Source organism: Corvus kubaryi, unplaced genomic scaffold, assembly GCF_017639235.1.
Source record: "Corvus kubaryi isolate FWS band 111438036 unplaced genomic scaffold, C.kubaryi_AGA036_p1.0 split1-37296, whole genome shotgun sequence".
NCBI classification, from domain to species: Eukaryota; Metazoa; Chordata; class Aves; order Passeriformes; family Corvidae; genus Corvus; species Corvus kubaryi.
In genome coordinates this window covers 12,672,874-12,697,826 of record NW_024582075.1, presented here as the reverse complement: position 1 = coordinate 12,697,826, position 24,953 = coordinate 12,672,874, and the positions used below count along the sequence as shown (strand labels likewise).

The 24,953-nt window shown below is 35.9% G+C and overlaps 1 protein-coding gene across 5 annotated transcripts in view; it reads left to right on the top strand.

Annotated features, from left to right (window-relative positions):
* Window positions 1-24,648, top strand: part of CCDC171 (coiled-coil domain containing 171) — a 157,702-nt gene extending 133,054 nt beyond the window's left edge. For 3 of the 5 annotated variants that reach the window (XM_042012696.1, XM_042012695.1, XM_042012692.1), the window contains 3 exons: window positions 3,408-3,557; window positions 8,090-8,124; window positions 24,346-24,648. In XM_042012696.1, coding sequence (XP_041868630.1) covers window positions 3,408-3,557; window positions 8,090-8,124; window positions 24,346-24,400 — 240 coding nt within the window. In that variant the 3' untranslated portion in view covers window positions 24,401-24,648. The other 2 variants (XM_042012694.1, XM_042012693.1) reach the window with 2 other exon arrangements.
* The last annotated feature ends 305 nt before the right edge of the window (window positions 24,649-24,953 follow it).

The window sequence follows — 24,953 nt, the reverse complement described above, 5'->3', positions numbered from 1 at the left end:
TAGATAGGGATACTGTTTTAAATATTCAGTAGCTATAAAAAAAAAGAGATCTTTGAAGTACTTAGGCTTAAAATAATCTGTCCATTGAAAGTTATATTTGAAAATGGAATTTTGGGCACTCTTGCACATTTTCTTCCTAGTCCAACAACTTCAGCCTAAAAGCATCCTTTTTCCGTGCCAACCACAGGAATATACTTTCATCTTGTGTGTTGTAGCCAATTATCTGGGAAGTCATGCATCTGTTTTCATGAAGCGACATGTGTCTTGTTTTAGTGCTGGAGCAGGGGTCTCTTCTCACATTGAAGACACTTTTGGATTAAAAGCACTCCTACCATTTGCTTCTGCTATATCAGTAGTATGTGATGGAGGATGTTGGTGTCATAAATAATAGTGACATCCTCTATACATTAAAGCATTGTGTGGGGTGAAAAGAAAGGAATCACTGTAAAAAAACCGAAAACATTCAGCGTCTGATTATTTATTCTTTTTATTTTTTATTAATGTGAAGGAATGACTTACAATTTGTGCTGTTAAAACTGACAGTCTAGGTAGATTTCAACCATTACCTGGATTTGTGTTCCATCCCTAGGATGACTTTGTAATCACTGAATTAGGTTGAGTTTGGAAGGGACCTCTGATTGTCCTTTGGTCCAAGCCCCTTGCACAAGGAGGGAGGAATACCTAGAGCCAGTGATGTTTAAAATCAGTATTCTTCAACTCCACTACTTCTGTGGCCTCCTTGTTTAAGTCTTCTCCTCACTAACTTTCCCTCAATAGTCATCTGTCTGAAAATGTTTTAGATTTTTGAAAGGAGTTGCAATAATATCGGTTCCTGAAAGATTTGGGGGTCACTACATCTTGCCTTTCTGAACAGAAGTCATTTTCTGGTGTGTATTCTTGAAACATTTTGTCTGTAACTGAAGACAAATTTTTATTGCTTTATGGTCTGTTCCCAGTTTTAATGTCACACTTTTACCAGCACATTCAAAACCAGAAGTACTCGCTTAAATGCAGACAGTGCAGATGTGTATAATTGCCAAAGTTTATGTTATAAAAATTAATCAGGAATGTTGCTGCAACATCTTATTGTTATGTGTACTTAAAAACTATATATACATCTTACTGCTATGTGTACTTAAAAACAGAAGAAAACACTTGTTAGCAGGAGAGGAAGAAATTTCTGCAGTTAGATTTGCATTCTGGGAAATTCTGTCAACTGACTTTCTTGATCACAGAACAGTTTCCAGAGCTGCAGATATATTTGTAACTGCAATGTTCAAATAGGGATCTAAATTGAAGTTCTGAACTCCTTTACAGATGCATTTAATCATTAGGTGACAGATATTATAACTTGCAAGTGGCCAGGTTCTATGCCCATTCCATGTGTATCAGGCTTTCCAGTAAGTGTAACTTTTGTATTATTGAGGACAGATCTGTCATTCAATCTGTGACTGACATAAGTGACTTAAAATCATTTTATGCCCTCCAGTGTTACATCTAAAAATCCAATGTATTTGCCTTTCCCCAGATGTCATTTACAGTAAGTGTTCTTCATGCTCATGCCACCCACTGGAAGACCCAAAAATAATGTTTGTCCTAACCTGTTCCTGAGCAAGAGACACCTAAACTGACCCTGACTTTTTGCTGGGGAGTTGGGATATACTGTAAGGAATGTGTGCTTATGGGTGCATAAATGCCACCCTCCACATTGGTAAGGGATCATTAGTAACTGCAAAACTACTTTCTTCTGGACTAAGAAGAAATCTAAATTATTAAAAAAAACAATTGCCATGTCTGAAAATAAAAGCTCATGAATACATTTTTCCTAGATTTAAAATTTTCAAATTAATTAAGCGAGAGAACAAATTAAATATATGAGTAGGTCAGCAAGGAATTAGAAACTGCTGTTTCAGATAACTGCATGGACCTAGTGCCTGTGGAGGTGTAGGATGAAACTGTATAGGTTAGTGGCTCCACTAGATCTGTAGTAGCAGAGGTAAAAGGAAGAAGTTAAGGAAATGTCTCTCTACATTCTAGTTCAGAGAAACTTTTAAATACTGTGCGCGAAGTAATTAAAAGAACACATGAGATTTTTTCTCTGAGACTTGAGACACAGCTTGTTATGCAATGGTATAATCCTTGTTTGTGGGTCACAGGCCCAGGTCATAGTCCTATTTCAACATGTGTCTCATTTTTAACATGCGGGCCGTTGCCATTTGAAGACTCTCAGGCAGTATTATGTAGAGCATGAGCTATATCCCCATTACTGCTTGGTATTGTTTCTGAATAGATGCAGCATTTTAGTTGTGTTGAGTGAAATAAAAAAATTTAAAAGCAGGATTAGAACTGAAAGTGGCAGACTTAGGCTATGTGAATACACTTTTAGGGTTAGCACCACAGTATTTAAAACATTTTGGATATTCTTTCTGATAAGAAAAGATATGATGGTGTTGACTTGCCACAGCAGTTTTCTACACTTCACAATGAAATAACCTGATTGATTTCAGCGATGTAAATTTTTATTCTGAAAAGCAATAGTCTGTTTGAAAACAAAGAAAGGAAAACAGTAAAAACCTTTTGTGAATGCCTGTTTGTGGTACTAAGTTTATAAGTCTGTACTACAGACATATTCAGAAGGCCAATTTCATATTATCTGTAATATATTCTTACAGTTGCAACTTGCTGCAGCTCATTTCAAAGGGGGAAACTGTAACTTATAAAATGTTATTAACCAGTTGTAAAGAAGACCAATAATCTCAAAAGTGTTAGACTATTTAGGAGAGATATAAAGTTACCAGTAACGTCAAATCATTTGTTCTCTCTTGTGCTGCTAACTTTATTATCAGTCTGATCAGTATTGCATGACTGGGACATTCTTACACTATATACATGAAAACAATTATATTTTCCCAGATACACTGTAATCAGATTATTTATTTCCAGAGATCTGTAGTTTTACTGTATTTCTTTTGTTTCTGACAAATTAATTTTCTTAACATGAAGTGGGAGGACTCATTTTGAAAGTATGAAAATTTACCTGAAATTGTGTAGTGATTCTTTATAAACATAAATTGAATGTGCATAAGAATTATAGTTAAATAAAAAATAGTATCAACTATTCAATGCAGTACTGCATGTTTGAAAACAGCTCACTTTATAATTGGGGTGCACAGTCATTTGCTTTTCCTCGATGCTGTTAATATTTCAGATTTTTGAAGAAGTACAAAATCCTATGTTAGACCTTTGTTTAAGTCCTGACTTACAACCTAACTGCCTGGCTTACATCTTTTGTTTGATTTTTCCAATTAATAAAAATTAGGGCTGATTTTTTAATGATTTTGGATGTATGCTACTTGGCATTTAAATATAGCTTGTCTGGCACTGATGATTTACTTTACTTTTTAAAGGCTGTGATTCAAAGTTTCATGGAAGTCTACCAACTTGCAGTTTCCAGAGTTGAAACATTAGTGAGAGAAACAGAATCTCTTCAGCTTCACATTGCAACCATGAAGTCCAGGCTCCAAATAGCTAGTCTTCATGAAAGTGACCTTAAAATGGTAAGTCTGCTTTTCAAGTAATTTTTGTCATTTGAATGTGGTTTCTTACCCAGCATCTCCCTTCATGCTGTATAGTTTCTGTAGGGAAATACAATAATATTTATCTATAAACATAATAGAGCAATAAAACTAGTGTCAACAGAAACTTTTTCTGAAGAGAAAAGGAATGGTAAAAGTTAACACAGGGTTTAATTTTTACTACTATATCTTCTACAAGGACCTGTTCATTGCTGCTGGAAAAGTATACATTGTGAAGTTTTAGTTTTACCGGTACAGTAAATAGTTGAACTTTGGACCTGAAGAATTTTACATCTAGAGATGTAGTATATTAAAACAGAATGTTATTATCTTCATGTAAACAAAGTGTTTGTTAGGAGTTATTTTTATAATTGTTGTTACTTCTCACTGAAGTTACAAGGTTAAAATTAAATTTCAGGAGTAATTTATTGTCTAAAATTATTTCCCACAAAGGTACTTGGATTTGCTTAAGGCTAATAAGGTGAGTCTTCAGATTTGAGATCTCTCTCTAGGGGAATTATTAAATGCAGATTTATTTGTGTCACACAGGACAGACACATAAACTGTCATAAATATATAGCCAAGTATCTCTAGAATGAGACTGCAGGATGTGCAACTTGCATACACTCAATGTATTTCTCCTCCATCTCTTTTTACTTTTTCACAGAGGATAAAGGAGAAAGCTTTGGAGTTCATTTTATTGGTTGTTGTTGTTGTGCTTCCCTTCCTCCTTTCTTTTCTTTTAGTCTTGTGTAGTAAATAACCATAAAGGAAATGAGTATTGTTTGTCTTTCTTTTTGAACCAGAAGATTTGTAAGAAGAGAGCTGTCACAATGCAAATAACATAAACACACTAGTAAACATATATTCAAAGGTTGTGACTATGGCTTTGGCTTTGGTTGTTTCCAACAGAATTACATTAATTTCTTAACCTGCTTCTAACAGCACAGTGGGAAATTAGTGCGAATAGAAGCTATGTTAGTCAGTGCTGAATTTATTTTGACATCTTGAGGTGACAATTGTTGAATGAAAACTTTATTTGTGACTACAAAACCTTTCTAAGAAATGAAATTACTTCACTGAAATTGCTTTTTTCCTCCTCCAACCAGACTCTTTTGATGTTTTCTGCTAGGTTTATGTGTGTCCTGCTGAGCCTGTGCCCAATATAATTGGGCTGCTCCTTTGCCTGTTATGATTGTTTTTGTTGTTTAAATCAAGATGACCACTTGTGTACTGAAGACTGGGAAACTTGCCAAACTTGCAGCAAGGTTTGCTTTCATTTGGATTGAGAAATCTTTTAGCAAAGATTATGCTAGTCCTGTCTTTGAAGGGCTATGCAGCAGCCTGATATGTTACAGTGAAAACCAGCTCTCCAACGTTTGTGATTAAATGCTGTGTTTTTAAAGTAATTTGTATCTGCATGCAGTGTCAATGTAAAGATGATACTATTTGTGTTGTGGAGGGATCTGTTAGCCCTCTACGGAGAGCAATAGTTCTTCCTTTAGATGCAGTTTAATTTGAATCTAGGCCTAAGCATTAATAGGAAGTGTTTTAAAATTTTAACGTAAAAGTGAAAAAATTCAGAATGAGAATCGCAAGCTGCCATGAAGAAAGTATTAGTGATTATGGTTTATTTTGTATTATTTGGGTTTTCAGTAAATTTCTCTGTATATTCTGCATATTTGTAGAAGTTGTATTAAGCATAAATTTTAAGAACTTCAGGCATCGCAGCTTTGCAGCATGACTTAGATTTTAACATTCCAGTTGTTACTGTTCTGTTCCGATTTTGAGGAATGAATTCTGCACTAAATTGCTTTCTCTAGTAAAAAAAGTAGAACAGATTTTTGTTACTTTTTTTAAATGAAAGGGAGCAATGACTTCTTGAGCACGTATTTGGTTTCAAAATTAGACAAGCTTTGTTAGTTTTAATTCACCGTGTTCAATCATATATCCATTGCAGGCAAAATTTTACATGGAGGAGACAAACACAGCACTTGGACTGTATCAGTTGCAGGCCTTCATATAACATGTGTTTGTGCTCCCTGAACAGTAACTATTGCTCAGTGCTGAAATATATTTTTGAAGTCTTCTGGTTGTGTATTGTGTGGACTCTTACATTATAAAATTGGGTTTTATCTCACAATGTTGTGGCTGTTTCTTGATGTCTTTTATGCTAGTTGCTTAAGGATCTTGCCCTGCCAGCTGTCCATTGCATTCAAATTTGGGCCATTCATGAACATTGATATTTTCCATGTTCAGATGGTATCACTTTCCTAATTGACCTGTTTCTACTGAAATTTCATAACTATGCCACCTTTCTTTCTATTCACACCACTTCTTTCTTCTGCTGCTTTGGGTTTTGCTGATAATTGTATAACCAAAATTGATGCCGTAAGGCAAAATTGGTGGTTCTAACTCCTCATCTTTTATCTCAGGCTTTGAATTGACATCTCCATCTCCATCCTCCAGTCTATTTCTAGTCCAAGCACTTTCCTTCTGGTCAATAGAGTTTAGATTCTGAGATTGCTATATGTGGTCATGCTAACGCCAACAGAGAGGAACAGGAAGGGATATGGTTATGATGGACAGAGGTGAGATGAACACTGGAAACACAGCTTGCAGAGAAGAGAATTATGGGGGGAGAACTGAAGTCAGTGGCAGAATGTCTCTCTAGTCTCCATTAGTGCCCAGCTATCTATCTGTTGTACTTGTCTCTGATAATTCTTACTCTGTGCAGAGAAAAGCCCTGTGCATTTTTAATTCTTGCAACTCTTTAAAATTCAGTATGGCTGAAAAACAGCTTAGATCTTCTACCAGTCTACTTTTCTTCTTCTTTCCACCCCTCCCCCTCTTCCCCCCCTTTTTTATTTTTTTCTATTCCTATTCCTGTATCTCTTTTCTCTTGGTTGGATGGGTTCCTGGTTGGCTGGTTTGGTTTTTTTTACTTCTTCTGGTTTTCTGTTCTTTACCAGCTGGTTCTGAAATTTCCCTTACATTTCTAAATTGTCCTTTTTTTTTCCTTCTATCAGGAAACTATCACCATTTTGTAATAGTCCTTCCTGCCTATTTCTTGTTCAGCAACTTCCAGTAATATAAACATCATGAACTGTGCTGAATTCTGCTGCTTTTATTAATTTTAATTCTTCTTCAGATACGTTAGTTTATTAGTATACTTGCACATTCATTCAGAGTAGCAGTAATAAGTAGACCTTGAACTGAGAGCTTAGAAGTGCTGTACTGTGCAGTAGAATAGTCATAAGCAGTTACTTTGTGGGTGCTGCAGAGCAATGTGTCATCGTAGTTAGTCACATGGCAAGTGAATCCATGTTGTCCAAGGGGTTTTTGCTGCAAGTGCAGCATTGCAGAGTGTAGATGCAGTGACAATGTCTTTTCCAGTGTGACTGGACACATAGGAGGCATAGTGAACAGAATTCAGTTCATTATAAAACTTTTTCAGGACGTGTTCTTGTAGCTTCCAGCCCTAAGATTTTATGCCCGATCTCAGTACTGCTGTCAGAAGCTTAAGAAGGTAAAATAATCTGGTCTCAGTTCTGGCAAACAAAAGAAGCCACTTTTGTTATGACAAGTGGTCAGGTGCTTCTCTGAACCTGAGTGTGCACTGATCTGGTGATACTTCTTCCTTTTTCTGTTTTTAACTCAGAATCAAATGAGAATAGAAAATGAAGAGGAAAGTACAGTAATTTCTAAAGGTGATGAAGAGAGAAAAGCTTTGTGTGTACTGGAGAAATGAAAACTGGGGGACCCAAAAGGATAACTTTATCTGAAAGGGGGAGAAAGTTAGTTTCAGATGGATGAGAGGGGTGAAGTAAAGAGGTCTGTAAATGTAGCAGAGTTCTCTAGCTAACAATGAAAACAACTGTTGTCTTTTGATGCTTCTCCTAGCTGAGGTGAAAGTGAAATCACTCATTGGTTTATGTGGCTTTGTGTCATATCTTTTTTGCCATAGTTGTATCTGTGTCTGTCCTTTGTCTGGAAATGTCTACTGATATCCCTTAAAAGTATTGAAAATACAGAAATGGTGAGTTTTGTTGAGATGAGGGAAGCAAGTAGAATGATCTTTTGCATTAAAATTATGTATTTGTCCTTGAGATTGTAGAGATTGTAGTAACTAACATATGGTTTCATACTTGTGTGTTGAAAAACTGCACTAAGGAAGATGTACACTTTTCTCCCTAATCAAAGCGGTCAGCTCTCAATTCTCATGATCTACTTGAACCCCATTCATGGGGGGTAGAGAGAAGAGAAATATTTAATACTCAAACTTATGAGTTAACTATTCCCCTGACAGTTTCTTCCTACTTAACCAGGCCGGTCATGGCAGTGGTTTTACATGTCTTTCCCCTATACACCTTGTTTCCTTGTCACCAGTTCAATCTGTGTTTTATAGCTACAACCTGCATCTGACAGGGATGCATTGTCCCAAATTTAGAATTATGAGGATGGAACTATAGAGAAAGAAGAAATCCCAACTATTTGCCTTATCTCTGATGTAGCTGGAGGAATTCTTCCCAGATGTTGCAAGAAGCAGGTATGTCCTGAATGAAAACTCTCCTTGGCTTTTTCACCATCTCACGTAACCTTATGCACAGTTGAATTTGTTTTGTGAAGGCTTTGGAGATACTGGTTCTTAAATTTCCTTGCAAAAAGTAGTTAGACTTGCTATATTTATTGTTACTCTCTGTCTTGATGTGTTTTCCTGGAAATAGTCTTGGACAGAATTCAGTAAATATGGACCTCAATAATCATAACTTTGCTCAGTATTGTTACTTACCAGTGCTTAGTTGCTGTAAGACGTGAATATTCCTGAAGTGATAGTAGGTAAAGAAAAATCTGACAGGCCCACAAGGAAAATTTCCCAATCATTGAGATGGTCATAGACATGAAAGTGTATCAGACAAGTGAAAATAGAAAACTCTAGTCATAAGATTTACTAAGTTTAACGTCTCTATAAGACTGAATCCACCAAGCAGTAATATCTCCCTGAAATTATGTTTTTATTGAAATATTTGCATTTCTCACCTGATTTTATGTAACTGGGCTTCACTTGCCAGCCTTACTAGGTAGCCAAGGAATGCACATATCCTAATGCAAATGATCACCTGTCCATGTGCTACTGCTTACACAAGTAATAGTTGTGACCAAAAATAATGTAGTTTAGAATACTAATACTACTACTAATAACAACAACAACAAAAACAATCTATATTATAAATCACATTTGTAACTTAGGGTGATGTAGTAAAAAGCAGTTACAGTAATACAATAACACATTTGCTACTTTGTAAAGAATGCTTCCTTTTCTATGCAAAAATTTTTTTGACACTCAATATTCTAGGTATGTGAACTTTAAACTTGTCAGACTGTTGTAACATATTTGAAAATTATAGTAATTTGATTAAAATGTTGCCTATAAGGCAAGAGGTTCATTTAATAGAATCCATATGTAATTAAAGTGCAGAACCAAATGTAATCAGACCCCAGTGACTGGTGCCTTCATATTGATAGTTTTACAGTGGCCTCTGGGGTTGAAAGTTTATGTTAAAGTTACCAGTGTAGCTGTGCTCCAGAAAAAAAGCAGGACAGGGTAGCTGTTGAAGCTAGTGTCAACGTCCCAAACTGATAATCACACAACAAAAGTAATTGATAGTCTGAATTTTAGGGCTGTCTTCCACTTGACAGGTGGAAGAAGCACAAGACTGCTGTGGTGTGCGAGTCCAAATTGCATTCTGCAGCAGCACTGCTATGTATACATTCCCAAATGAGGGAAGTATGCCCAATGAGAGCAAGTAATGGTGTATTTTTTTAATAATACAGTTGCTTGATTTGTGTGAATTCATGTTTGAATCGTCTGAAAGTTATAGACACAACACTATGTACCAAGCCACAAAAGAAGTTTGAAAAAATTTCCTGAACTTTAAAAAAAAATAAAATATTTTCTCTGGACAGTTTTAAGAGTTGACATCCTGTGTTAGAGTTCTCTAATCATCACCAGCACAATTTACAATCAGAACACACAGAGAGCCAGTTCAGACCAGCTCATCTGTTGACTTTGGCAGAAGCCCTTAATCTCACTGTGTGCAGCTGCCACTTGAGAGCTGGGGACTCGGCAGAGAGCCGAAGGAGGCTGGGATGCAGGGTTGGTCAAGGCATGAACACATAGGCCTGCTTCATTTCGACAGCCGTACACTGGTTTTTTTAATACTCTTTTCATTTTACAGCCTTTTTTTTTTTTTTAAAACCTGAAATTAAATGAGGACCTCTCATGAGCCACTGCGCTCCAGGCATAAGAAATTGTAATGTCTGGCTTCCAGAAACTGTCCCGTCAAAATGTGCTTCTGATTAGGTGGCTTAATTACAGCTGTGAAAACAATGTTGATTTAGGCCTCAAGATTCCAGTGCATGTCAGCCGTTATTAGCTAGCCTTGGACTGAAGCCACCATTTTAAAACTCTGTACCACTAAAGTCACACACTGCCTGACAACTTTTTATTTAGGCAGAAATGTTGCCAGAAGCAACACATTTTATGCAAAATATTTTTCATTGCGCAAATTTCAAATGTGACACAGTTGATGGACATAAAATGGGTAGTTATGGGTGGACCTCACCAAGTCCAAAACCCAACTTTTACAAAAAAACCCCTACCCCAACACATCCCCCTCCCCCATTTCAAATAGTTTTTCTAAAGTTTGACTGACATAATGCTTAATTTTAATTCCTTTAATTCAGTTTTATTCCAAATCCAGCATGTTGGTTTAACCACCCAATTTTATTGCATCTAAATTTTCCTGACAGTTTCATTTGCTGTTGGGAAATAAAATTGCCATTTTTGCAACATGGGAAATAATGGCTAGTTTCAAAACCAATATGTTTGAAACTTCCTTTGCCTGAAGCAGGTTAAGGCACACACTCAATTTACTTTAGGGGAAAAAAGCTCATTAAATAGTTTTTAATATTTTAATATAATTTAAGTAACTGCTTTCACAATGAGAAGGCTTATTAGGCCCATGTATTTACACCTGCAGAGAGGTAAATGTTTGGGTAATTAGGTGGTTTCCAATAATTCAGTTTTCAATTGCAGGGTTAATGCTGCAAACACTGTAGATGGACAGAATGAGTTCGCTGCATTTAAACATTACATTTACACTTGTAGCATTTTCCTTTCAAGTGCTTAAGAAAGAGGCTTAAGTGGGGTTGGTTTGGGTTTTTTGGGGTGTTTGGTTTGGTTTGGTTTTTTTTCTTTGTTTGGTCTGTTCTTCAACTCTCCTTAATGACATGAATTGGCTAAGGAATGTGAGAGAATGTGTGTGGGTGTTAACTCTCAGCAGAGGTCCGTACTTTGGAAAAGTAAGATCTACATTCTCACTTCACTGTTGCCATGAAATTCCAAATGTCCATGCTGTGTGGTTTAATGGAAACCATGAAGTTCCTAAATGACCGCAGGTTTGTTCCGCTGTTAAGCACAAAACAAATCTTTCAAGTCATTGGCTAAGTCTCAAAAAAGGAGGGTCATGTTTTCAGGAAGGTAATCTCCTTTCCTTTTTTTTCCTTCATGGTTTGCATTTCTATGGCATTAGAAATGTGTTTCTAGTGAGGTACTGGAACTACCAGCTCACAAACAAGGGTCCTCAGTTCTCAGGACTGAAAACAAGACACTTGGAAGCTAAAGCTGTATTCATCTCTTACCCTAAGTGCAGGCCAGTGCAACAATTGTACCTTCAGGGGCAACTAATTGGAAATGGATTTAGAAAAACTAATGATTTGGATAAGGAAGCAAGTCTAAAGTATAGGTTCAAGTTTGCCCTATAAAGAATCATCATGTGTTCATTCTCTGCCTGCAACAGATTAGAGAAGGGCAAGGCAGTGAATGCCTACACTTCATTTTGTTCAGTTTTCAAAGGAGAAATACTGGAATGAGCTAGTCTTCTGTTTTCTTTGCAAATACTAGGTGGAGTTTCCTGAAAAAGAATGTTTCAAAAATGCCCCAGTTGCTGTGGAGGGCAGCTGTAAGTCAGGAGACTTTTACAGCTAAAAGCCATGTGATGGCTTTTTCCTTATTAGACACCTTTGCACTAGCCTTTTGAAATGCTTTTCATTGGTAATATGCAGTGAGTTTTATTCATCGGCCACATATATTTGCTTCCTGTTTGCTACATACCACTGTTTCTTTTGCCTTCTTCCCACACCTGTCAAAAGAGCATTTCCAGGACATAAAATTAAAAGAAACATTAGTGTATTATTACATATATTGTTAATGCTGCAGTAGAAATAAAAGCATTGGGAGTGCTAGACAGGCTGTTATTTTGAGAACTGGATATTATAGACCAGGACATTTAACCCTGGGAATAAGTTTTTACAAAAGAACAGAGCCAAGGACACAATTTTACTGGCTTTATAGAAGAAAAGGAATATTCTCTACAAAGGCAGACAGATTCACTTCTTTCCAGACTCAAGGACTTTTACTCAGGCCAGAAGGTGCTTCCTCCTCCCTTTTGAAGAAGTTATTTCAAGAAAGAGAGCTGGGAAGCTTCTATTATTCCCCACTAAACTGTGGGTTAAACATAAAGGGAACGTCTGTTTGTTCTGACTCTGAATTTGCTGAGAAATTTTTGGAGGGGATTAAAGCATAGCTGTGCCTGAATGAGTCTAGCGTAGATGCTTAAATGGTGAGTGAATCCACGCAATCCAGTCTGTCATCTTCCTGATATTTTCTTGACATTTTAGATTTAGATCCTACAAGGTATACTGTTGTGAATAATTATTTTGTTTTGACACCTGTTTGGTTTTGTGTTTCAAGCTAAGTATGTAAAGCACTGTTTATAAGGAGAAAATTCAGTGCTGATCTTCAGATATTAACTTTGATAAAGAGTGCAAGATGTGTAGATGCAACCTGTGGATAGCAGTTCACTTGATCGGGATGATAGGTAATAGAGAGACAATTTTTGTTGTCTTTTTGCTGTTCTTGTTTACTTTATACTACTAGCTCACTGCCTAGATCACAGGGGAAAAAAAAGATTAGAGTATGACCTAGGGCAGTGTTGCTGGGAGCCTGCCCCTTTCTCGGCTAGCCTCAGAAATGCGTGTATGTGCAGCATGCACTTAAAATGTAGCATGGTTAATGTTACATGCACCCATTAAGAAAAATAATAATTAAAAAAATATGCATATAAATGTATACACGCACACTCTTTAAGTTTTGTAAAGCAAAATCTCATGTTAAGAGGTTTGTGTTTCCCTCTGGGTGGCTGAGAGGCAGTCATAGCCCCACCACCAGATCATTTGGTGCCAGCTAGCAGTCAGCCTTCCCTCCACAGGAGACAGCTGTCTCTGATGCTCTGTCTCCTCTTAGTTTCTGCTTCTGATGCACAGACCGGGAGGAAGGTCATGGGAACACAAGGCTGGGTATTGTCTCTATCCTAGGTCCCCCAGCAGATTTTACTATCAGAACTCACCTCACTAGTTCATGCAAGGGAGGGTGGATCCGCTTCAGGCCAAAGGGAGATAGTGAGCATGGTAAAGAAGGGTAGCTGCAAACCACAGCAGTCTACTTTATTTTGTGCTTTTCTGGAATTTATGAAATCAGCTTGTTATCTTGTTAATGCTCTTTTCCCCTGCCGTCTCCTCTAACTGTGCATGTTTCCATCCTTTTCAACTGTGAAGAAAAACTTTGCTTTCCTTTTTGTGACATGTTTGCAGTAGAATAACATATTTCTTGTAAAAATGCATGTGTTTACCTACTTTCATTAGCTTACATTTTGTACTTTAAGCATAAAAGTTAATGTGAGAAATGAAGAAAAACCAAACCTTTGAAATATGTTAGAGTATGACTTGCAGAGATAGAAAAATAGGAAATTCAATTAAGTGAACAAAGCATAATATTGTTCTTAATTCATAATTTTATTCCTGTAATGTTGGCATAATTTAGGGGAATACTGGCAGCAAGTTACGTCTTCATATTTCTTTTCATTGGGTCTTACATTAAGACCATCTGTTTAATATTTACCCAGGGTTTTATTTATTTATTTATTTATTTATTTATTTATTTATGCTGTTTCTAAATTATGTGTAAAAACTTTTCATTGAATTCTGTGAAACCCACATTATGTGGAGAGGGCACTGTTTTTCTAGCTGATCATAGCAAGGACCTATTTTCTCCAGAGAGTGAACTCTGTGAAGCAGTTTGACCTGTTGAATAAACTAATCATTGAACAAATTTTTAAAATGGGAAATGAGCGTTCCGTAGGGTAAAGAGCTTAGCTGTCAGCTAAAAAGATGTTATTATGATAATAATCTTGATTATTCAAATAACATTTGTTTTGTTCAGTTTATTTAACAGTTCAGTTAAAGAAAGAGATTTAGAAAGAAATGTGCTTCTTAAACTGAATTTCACTTCCCTATTTTACAAGAATTTGGGGTTTTGTTGACTTGTTTTAGAAATGCCATCTTTTGGGAAGATAGGAACCTCTTTTTGTCAAGCAATCAATTCACCCTTTTTTTTCCCCTCTGTGGAGGGGAGGGTACCTTTAAAATGAACCGTGAGTAATAAAATTTACTAAGAATATGGTCACGAATAGTGTGGTTAATCACCAGCAAAATTTTCCTGGTACAGGAAAAGCAGTGGCATTATGATAATGCAATGATTCCATTTCATCCTTCAGATGGTGTAACTCCTTTAATTCCTAAAGGAATTCCTATTTTCAGAGAGGCACCTACAGAACTCTTAAAGCCGCACTGATTTAAGACATCACACTGGGTCTCAGCTGATCTGGTCTCAACTGATATTGGCCCATAAGCTCATAGTTCACTCAGTAAATGTTGCCATGAAGCTGACATTGCAATACTTGCCTCTCTTAAATTTGTATGTTCACCAATACTTTGAAAGCCTTTTATCCTATCTAGGTGTTGCAGGTGGTTTGACACATACAGTTTCTGAAGGCCAGACACAATAATGAAATAATTCACTAATTTTTCAGCTTTTGTTGAGTACTGAGGGCCTCCTTTGATCACAGAAGGATCATCTCGTGTGGTGATTATATGCTTATGGTCAGGGGCCTGTTAGTCTTTCAAAGCCTGTGTGACATCATGTTTCCTTTCACAGGGTCTATTAAAACCATTGCATTCTTTTGGGAATCTGAGCATTAAACATTGTAACTTAACCAGGGCTTTGCGAAGCTTCCTGACACATCAAGTCATACAGTTTAATTTTAATTTGTATATGTCAAAACATATATTGCTTTAAATATTTTAATAACTTATTGAAGTTTACTATGCTTTAAATATGAGATTTTTTAGAAGACTGTAATCTAAATGGGAGCTCTGAGTAAAGGAATTGAAGGTATAATTCTGGAACATACAAGGCACACCAAATTACTGAAACATCCCTGTTTTGGGTTTTTGGTTGGGTTTTTTTTTAGAAAACCTAATTTTTTTAAGTTGTATTACACTTTTTTTGTTTTACAAACCAAAATGCTGAAAAAACTTTCCCAAATCTTCCTCTATGTTCTTCATGACTCTTCTGCTAAAAGTTTTACATACCTGATGAAAGTTTGAAGTGTTTTATGTGTCGGAAGTTTCTGGATTTTGGGCTGTTTTTTTATTTGTTTAGTGTTATATGTGGTGGTGGTGGTGTCTGTTTTTGTTTGTTTGGGGTTTTTCTGTTGTTTTTAACTTTGTGCTTTCAGAACACACATTTGGCTTAAATATATATGAAAGGATGAAATTCCATTAGCATTTTTTTAATGTTTATTCATCTAAAATACGATTGGTATGCAGTACATACTAGTTCCATTTGCCTAGTGGACTCACTTGAACTGCATATTCAACCTCACAGAAAGAGATGATCTATTACCTGAGCTAAGACCAATTCTTGGAGGCTGTGCTCAGAAATCTAGTAAGTATAAAAGGTTCTGTTGAAGTAATTATTAGATTTTTTTATTTAATTTCAGTCTGAAATATAATTGTATATTTAGATTTGGCCAAATCCAATAGAGACAGTAAACCTAGCTCACGCACACTCAAGTTGTTTATAACTGATAAGCTTGATTCCTTGCCCAGTTAATGTAATTTGGATCTTGGATTTACAGAAGACCTACATGTTAGCCATCAACTGAAACAGAGCCTAAAATATTTTTTCTAGGCTATTCAGATATCAACTGATACTTTATAAGCAATACTGCTGGAAAGCCCACTGTTTTCCCTGACCATTACTATTACAAAACTACCCTTTAGAACTCTGTTGAAGATACACTGTTTCCGATGTTGCATGTAGTCTGTGGGAGAAGGAATAATTCCCTCCTGAAGTTACTTCAGCTAAGTTTTACTGGGGATCAATGAACATTAAAGTACTTGCCTTGAATAAGCAAACATAACTTAGAGAACGATACTAAACCTACAGGGAGCCAAATATACCTCTTCCTGGTGAAGAAGTAATCTTTCTGTAATCTAATTTATGGGGGAGTGGGATGGAGTCCTTATCAGGATTTTGGCTAGGATGTAGAAGCCTACACATCGGCAGTGGTCTATCCAGAAAATCTACGTGCATTGGCCAGTGCTAAAAGGATGGAACCCTTTGTTCTCCTCATACCTTGGTGATTTTAATAATAAACCTTCATTTTGAGAAAATTAAATTGGCAGTAACATTAGTTCACTTCTAAACATGTGGTGTAAGTCAGTCATTCTTTGCTCCATCACACGAGGATTTTTTTAAAGAGACTTCTCAGTTTAATACAGTTATTTGGGTTAACTGAGATTCAGATTAGCCTGTAGGCTAATGCAACTGTGCAGATGTTCTGACTCAAAATGCAAGTGTTTGTATTTTGGATATCAGATTCCAATCAGTCAGTTTTTCAAATAGGTGCAGATAGGTTGCATAAACCATGTTTGTATCCAGTTTATGCTCCTATTTCCATTGTCTCCAAAGAGTGAACTTTAATCTACTCTTCGGTAGCGGATAGTAAAGGCTGTCAGATCATGGCATCAGCATTTTCCTTGTCACTTCAGGATTATGAACAACAGCAGGTTATAATCTCAATACCTAGTGAACCAAAATAATATTTGTTCACTTACAAGATCTACAGTAATAATATTCACTATGAGGCCATGCATGTCCTTGACACTTCATTTTAATTCTGAGTAATGCCATTTTCCTACATGGAATCTGACTGAGGTGTTCACTATAATTTTTTCATTGCTGCAAAACTATCCACTTCTGCATCAGCAGCCTCTTCCAGAGTATGTGAGCTCCCGTTCCTTACGATTTGCTGCTTTTCACCACCTTTCATAAAGATAAGTTGTTCTATGTTCTTCCCATAAATTCCTGTCAAGAGAGGAGTCTGCTTTACATCTTAATCAGTGTATTTCTTTTTTGTTTTCCTTCCTTCATGCTTAGGACTTCTCTTGAGCTTCTACTTTCTATAGTCTCAATGTCTGCTTCTCTTTGTGAAAATAAGATTTCTTGTGTGGAAAAAATGCCCTTTCAAAGATTTTTAAAGAGAAGTGCAAGGGGACTTTTACCTGTAGATAAGCTGGGAAAGAAAATAGATTACATAACCTATGTGAGTTTGCTGTAGTTTAGCAAACCAGAATCTTAAAGGGCTATGTAGATAATCTTTTGAGTCCTGTCTTGTTGGAATTGTGGTAGTTGAAACCCATAAGGCCACTAGAAGGTATTTGCTATAGTGGCTGTTATAATTTCAATGTCTAGACACCAGTGCTCAATCCAGACTCTTCCACCGTCTTCAGCTAAGAGCCCTTGAGCATCATCAGTACTTACTACATACATATTGACTTTTCAACGGGCTTTTCTGACCTACTCTGTATATTTATATAGAAATATATTTGAGAGAGCTAGTGAGCAAATTGAAGTATTCTCAAGGCATCTGTCAGCAAAGTAACAGTGAGTTGCATGTTTGTTCTTGTTTTTCTATAAGCTATCAAGTGAATCGTAAAATGTTGATTTCCATATTTTTAATAGTTCATTTGTTTTATTAGCTACACAGATCCATATTTCTAAAAATATTCCCAAAAAATATTGCATATTTGGCAGAAATGCATAGCAAAAATTAATCTTCTGAATACCTAAAGATTTTTTAATGCAAGAAAGCTGAATCATAGACACTTGCATTGTTTGCAGACCTTCCTCCTTTATGTTGCTAAGTGCTACTATTGTAAATAATTACTTTTTCCCCTCTTTCTGCTTGAAACCAAATTGCTGTTACAGTATATTTTTGTTAAGTATAAAGCGATCGAAGTATTTTACTGAATCAGTGTAATTTCTTTTTTTGCCAAAATTTCTGTGATTATTAGCTCTAGGATAGTTTTTGGTAAGAGACAAATAAATGCACTGCTGGCAAAGATCCACTGTCCTTGTTCCATTTAGTAGCAGAATGCCTAAATTGTAGTTGCGCCGGTTCGTTGCAAACAGACAAAAAGGAAGGTAGCATTTTGCTGTGTGTGAGCAGTTAGGGGGCAAGCAGACACCGTGCACCTTGACCACCTATTATGAAGCTTTTTGCTGCAATGTCAAGTGAAAGCGAGTTAATTGGGTGAAGCTGTAGAGCATGTTAGGGGCATGGTAAAGGGTTGCTGTCTGACAGCTGAATGTCAGCAGAAGCTAGTGAAGTGTGGCTGAGAGACAGAGACCTGTCACAAAGTTCATGTGGACTGTAGCACAGTTAGGGAGATGAAATGTGGTTCTGTCTCACTTTCTCCCTCATTGCATTCAAGCACCTTAAGATTTCACACTGTATGTGTCAACCCTTGTTCTCTAAGCTGTTTTCTCCTAACACTTCTGCATTCAAATGATTGGACAGAAGATGCTAATGTTTGGCAAAATGAATGTAAATATACTTTTTTCCTTTTTCTGCTAGAGCAGCAGTATACATGCAACTCAGATGAAACTTTGAAGGCTTACGTCAGACAGTCCCACTGGATAGGAATTCGGATGATGGCTGAATACATATCTCACTAGAATATGAAGGTTGACACTTTAACTAGTGGAATAGGGACTGTTTTCCCAGAAGAAAAGGCTAAATGGGGGGATCTACTCTGTGAGCTGGTGGTGCCTTAGCATGGTGGTGTGAGTCTTTTAGTCTCTTGGTTGTAGTCTTGTTCTCCCCTTCTTGCTGGAAAGAAATGGAGAACTGAGAGGGAACCATGCGAGAGCGACATACTGATCTAAGGCAGTGAGAAGCTGTGGGAAAAGTCACATAGTAGGAAAGCCTTCCTTGGAAGCAAGAGAGTCATCAGTTAAAGGCAGCGATGATCTTACACACTGCTGTGAAACATAGAGTGGTGTCATAATACTAAGTGTAGTGTACCTTTCAGTGTTGTTTGCAGCATGCAGCACAAAGTAAAGCAACAGTCATTTGGGCTGGCCACCAGGATTCTAAATAAATAAATAAAAGTTGCTTCCATTCTTGAGAGAGTGGAAAGACAATGATGGTATCATGGGCAAAACGTACTAAAGAATTTGGAAACTTGGATTGAAATCAAAACAGACTGGTCATTTCACCGTGAAAAAAAGAGCACAGCATTGTGTGTCTAATACTTTGGTACTATCAGTGCAGTGCAGAGAATTTGATCTAAAAATGGGAAACTTCCCTGTGTATTCCACTGAAGCATCTTGAACAATGACTTGTGGTGTAGGCTGTGTGTGGAATTTGGCCAAAATTTTTAGAAAACATCAAAATTAGCAATGCAGAAGCAAGTTATTTGTCTTTAAGCCAACAAAACATTGAAGATAAAGTGTTCATCTGGTGTGATAATCCATCCAATCCTGTGTGTTCTTCAAGCATACCAGGTTTAAGTATGTTTGAATGAAACAGAATTTTCTTTTAGAAAAACAAATACAATATATAATGAAATCTTTCTCTTAATTGCTTTTAATTGAGCCTCCAGAGTGCGATTTCACTGAACAAATTAAATGCAAAAGCATTAGGAAAGTAAGAAAAAATTGTAATTTGCAGATATTACAGACTGCTGTTTGTTTAAAAACTCCTGAAAGTGGAAGAGGGAATTCTTGATAATGAAAAGAGCCATTAGTATTGTTGGCTAGCAGCACCCAAAGTGTGCTGTGTGTCTACCTTCCTGACTTAATATGTAATGAGTTGGCAGCCCATAGAATTATTCTCTGATAGCAAATTGTTTGCACAATCCAGGCAGGAGTGCTGACAATTAAAATTTATCCTGAATGTTACCATTTTCTTATATTGTGTCAGAGCACCAATTTAGTTCTACTGCTTCAGCATACAGAATTGCAAGATCACTGACATGGGAAGAAAACTTTCCAGTTTCGGCCAGCATACAATTCCTACTTTGAAAAAGTTTGTAACTAGCACTGTATTGCACTGATATCCATCCCCAAGTAATACTTTCCATTTTAAATACCTGTTTGTAGCATTTTATTTGATTATTTCACTGAGAGTAAGAAATGACTCTTGGAGTTACTTTTAACAGAAAAAAAAAAAAAAAAAAAAGAGCAGCATACTGGAAGTGCCTTGGCATTGTCTGCAAACAAGCAACTCAGTTTTGGAAATAGCAGTCTGAGTAGGAGGTTGTGAATGATCTGACAATGTACATCTTTCTCTATAGGGAAATTGGGTTTCCACATAAGTGCTGCAAAATGGTTATTGAAGACAGTGGTTCTTTTTTTAACACTTACTGGAATTCATATTGCAGCAGTGAAATGATTCAAGCTGCAAGGATAGCATAGGTGGGAGAAGCTGAAAAGAATATTATTGGCTATTTGATTTGCTGTCTACTGGTATTACTGTGTATTTGTATGTACTGGAGTTGGGCTGAGAGGAGTGAGTATCAGAAATCGATTGTGGAGAAATATATTGACTGTTTCTCACTTTTCCCCCACCATATGTAGTTAAATTACAGTTCTTCCTACTCTTGAGAAACTGTGCTACTGTCTTTCCAGAGATCTTAGGGGTTGCTAGAATTCTGAAGAAACTACAGCTTGCTCCTCCCTCTGCACTTCTGTTTACTGTCAGCCATCTTCATACACCTAAGTATGTCCTGTGTTCTGGTGAATTCCAGATCACATTTTGGCCTCATAATTCAACAGTTGTATTGCATTTACTTTGAGATATAACACTATACTTGTTATTGCACCTACATCATCACAGACAGGTAGGGAAATGTCATAACTTGTATTCAGTATTAATCTTTATGCTCTTTTGTCTCTTATCTGGTCTCTTCTGATTCTAAGCAGTTTCATGGCTTTTTCACCTCAGTTGAAGTCAGCTGTTATTGCACGCATAAGACAGAAGCCTTAATGCACAAAACCCTTATCACTATTTATTGCTCTGATTTTCTAATAGTATATATTTTTAATAAGGTAGCATGTTACATATCAGAAGAAAGCAGAAGAGAAGTTTGGGCTATTGTGTTTTGAAATTGAGTATTTGAAAGCAGTTTGAAGTGACAAAAACTCGTGGTGGGAGACCTGAGAAGTGGAAGAAGTTTTTGTAATACCATACATAGCTGAGGGAAATTGAAAAGCTGTGAAAATTTTCCAGTAAAATTATCTTTGTGTAGATTTTGAAGGCTGAAACTGTTCTGACTGATTTGCAGCTGCAGCTGTAGATTTTTGTCCTACAATTGAAGATAAACAGTATACTTGCTACTTCCTTATGAAATTATCTGTTTGCACCACTGTCATAACACATGCATAGTTGTCTCATTTCAAGTGTCCAACTGTGCATATTATTCCACAAATATGGATATACAAAAGCAAAATGGGTATCTTTGATCACAATGTGATGCTATCGGGTAGGCTGGCATTGCAATAAAAACATAATATAAGGGTATTGTAAATTATGGTATGAAAATATTCCCTCACAATATCATCATAAAAAAGTAACCCACTATAAATGAGTTTTAACTGTGGTAAAACAGCTCATATATCATGAGACAACCTTTAAACTAGATCCTAAATTTGATCGTAGGTTAGTCACAGAGCACCCATGGAGAAGAACTGTTTTAGAAGTCTTTTCCACGTCTAGTAAAAAATTGCTTGAGTTAACTAAGATTTAGAAAGCAATTACTCCATAATATAGACTAACTTCTCATATTTTGTCCTTGAGAAAACATGTTTTATAAAGTTAGGCTATCAAACTTTGAAAAATGTGCACAGGACATGACCAATTACTATATTACATAAATATTTTGAAGGCATATTTTTGCTAGACATATGTGTTCTAAATATCTATTTACCTGGTGACATGTAACAGTTGAGACGGAGTCATGTACAGCTTACAGGGTAAATAAAAGTGCTGTGCTAAAGATTTACCCAAACAGACACCTTATTTAAGATAAATAATTCCTCTTTTAAAAATTACCTAAATGCATATTTATATGATGGATTATCACCACAGCTCTGGCATAGTCATTTGAGTTTGTCAATTTAATACATGTTTTAGAAAGGTGTCTAAATACAATAATGGTGAAAGAGGTCTGTTGGGGAAATTATAACTGCCTTTAAAATTCCTCTGTAAAGGTATGTGTTCAGACAATGAATGTTATACCAGTTCTGAGTATTTTTTTCTTCTATAGAATACTATTTTTTTATTCATCATGAGGTTATATAAAAATATTGGATCATAACAGTTCTTATGAGTAACAGCCAATTTTTTTTTACATCAATCACATTGCTATTAAATCTGATTTCCCTTCTGTTCAATGACTAGTATTCTGTTCTTTGTAAGAAGTAGAGCACAGACTCTAGATAACTAAACCAGAGCTTTTTTTTTTCCCCCAACAGTGAAGCTTTTACAGTAACATAGTCTATTGACTTGCTGCCAATCATTAAGTTTCATACATTTTTTTTGCAACTCTCAAAGGAAATCTGATTTCTTATCTCTTTACTGGGATGTTGATGCCATATTCTTCAGAAAAAAAACCCCTCACTACAGCTTGGAAAAGAGTAATATGCACGTGTAATCATAGCATAAGATTTTTCATTCATTGTGGTATGCTGATTAATTTCAATCCAGTTGAAAGCAGTAAAAACCAATATGTTTAAATTTGTCTTCAATATTTGTTATCCAGAATAAAACCCATTTGTAGCTTACAGCTTATTGATTTAAGTTTTTTTACATGTGGAAGTTTTTTTGGAACATCACAAGTTGTTTGCGTATTTCAATACTGTTGTAATGGTTTTAATGAATGATCTTATTTTAGAGAGAATTTTGTGTGTGTGGTCAGCTGATTAAAGTATACAAAGAACAACAGACTGTTAATTGGTGTAGTAGCCTTCACTGAGATCCCATTTCAGGTCTGCTGGTACAAACGGAGCAAATCTCATTTGTGCATTGGCTTTTTAGCAGTTCTAATTTGGTAGAGAGTTGACCCCAGAAGGATGGAAAAACCGGAGTGTTACAGATCTTACTTGCTAGTCCTGCTGGTTATCTCATCCTCATCTGCACTATAATTTAGAAAAACTCAAGGCGCGACCTCATTTTAACTATGTACTTGAAACAGTCATCTAAATTTGCTACTGTATGGGTTCTTAATGAAGGTCTAATATAATCTGGTTGTTTACAGTGGCTGCAATACAGCTTGTGGTGAATCAGGAAATAAAAGAGTCCATATCAAAGGGAACTGTTGAAGTAGGTGTTAGAGGCAACAATTGATTTTTCTTCAGCAACAGTAAGAGAGGAAAGGGGAATCTTTCATGAATGTGTCTTTATATGCATGATTGAGACTGGATTTGTTGAAATATGAATATACACATACCCTTCAGCTTCTCTCCAGATATCTATGAGTATGTGTATTGGAATCTGTGTGTCTGTATATATGGGTTTATGCCTCAATGTGTGTGTGTGTGTGTTTATATATCCATGTATACTCTTCCTTAAATGCTGAAGAGAGAGTGTTTTAAGCCCAAAGATACTGAATGGTCATTTAGTGTGTTAATTTTTTTATTCCATAATTATGCTTTGTATGTGATGCTTTCACATATGTTAAAACCTGATGAAATGTTTGTTATTTTCACATCTTGTAGTGCATTGGTAAAGGGAAGAAGAGCAATATGGCATTGAGTTTTCTTTTATTTGTTTAGGGGAATACAGAATGTCTTTCTTTACAATTTTTTAAAGAATTATTAGTACTGATATACTAATATTATCCATAATCTTTCAAAGTAGGATGCCTGATGTTTTGGTCCTGGAAAGTCTTTAATGTTGAATTTTAACTAGTCTAACCTTTATATCTGTTTGACTGAATGTTGAGACTTACTGAAGTATGAGTCATGTTCCCATCAATGTACATTCAGTGTATATTTTCTGGGCATTTTCTAACAGGCTAACATTTGAATAGCATTAAGTGTATGATTTCAATTGATGATAAAATACATTTAAAAGTAAACAAATGCCTTCCATGGTTAGCATGACGTATGTTTCCTAGTAACACTGACAGGGAGACTGTGGAAAAAGTTTGTTTATTTGATAAAAAATAAATCTGGTAATTATAATGAACAGGGGTAAAAGTTCTCGATAAGTATTTGTAGCACTTCAAATAAAGTAGGTTATTGTTTTCTAACACTTACTAGTGAGGAATACCTGAGAAAATGTCCTTTGTTTCTTTTTATTAAATATGACTGTTGGTTCTCAGGTACCAAAGTAAGTGTTTAAAACAAGAAGCAAACACTTGCAAATACTTCATATACATACCTTTGTGAAAGGAATTTAACAGTAAATGTAGATTCTCTTTTGGTTGTTTTTTTATTCTTTATTTATCATTCCAGGAAACAAGAGGTAGTTCAAACATCAGCATGGCTCCAAGCTAGAAATTCAGCCTGACCAGAGTTCTATCCCAGACTTTTTGGCATTGCAAGCTGAACCTGACACATCCATCCTACAGTGTTATGCAAAACAGAGACAGTTCTCTGTCTTCAATCTGTATCTTCAGCCTGGATGTCACATCCAATCCCAGAAGAACAATGAAAAATGGATTTTCAGATTTTTAGTATCAATAATCTTCTAGAAGGGAAAAATTGTATTAATGTAAAATGATGCCATTAAAGTGTAATTTTGTTGCTATCTTTGAACTGGAGTTCAGCGCTTGTATTTTTTGACATTAATTTTATGGTTTTATGAAAATGTGCATTTGTATGTTCACATTTCTGCACTTGTCGGTTTTGCATACTGAAGCAGTTATTTCTTTAAACTTTTATTTATTGCTGTTGTTCATTTTTTATGTAGTATATTTTTAAATGTTAAAGAATGACACATTTTGGGTAATTTTCCTCAGTCTTAAAAAAAAAATCAATAAGCCATTTTAGTCTCTATCTATCAAAGTTGTTTCATACTTGTCTATTTTAAAGCAGGACTGCAATACTTTAATAGGATTGAG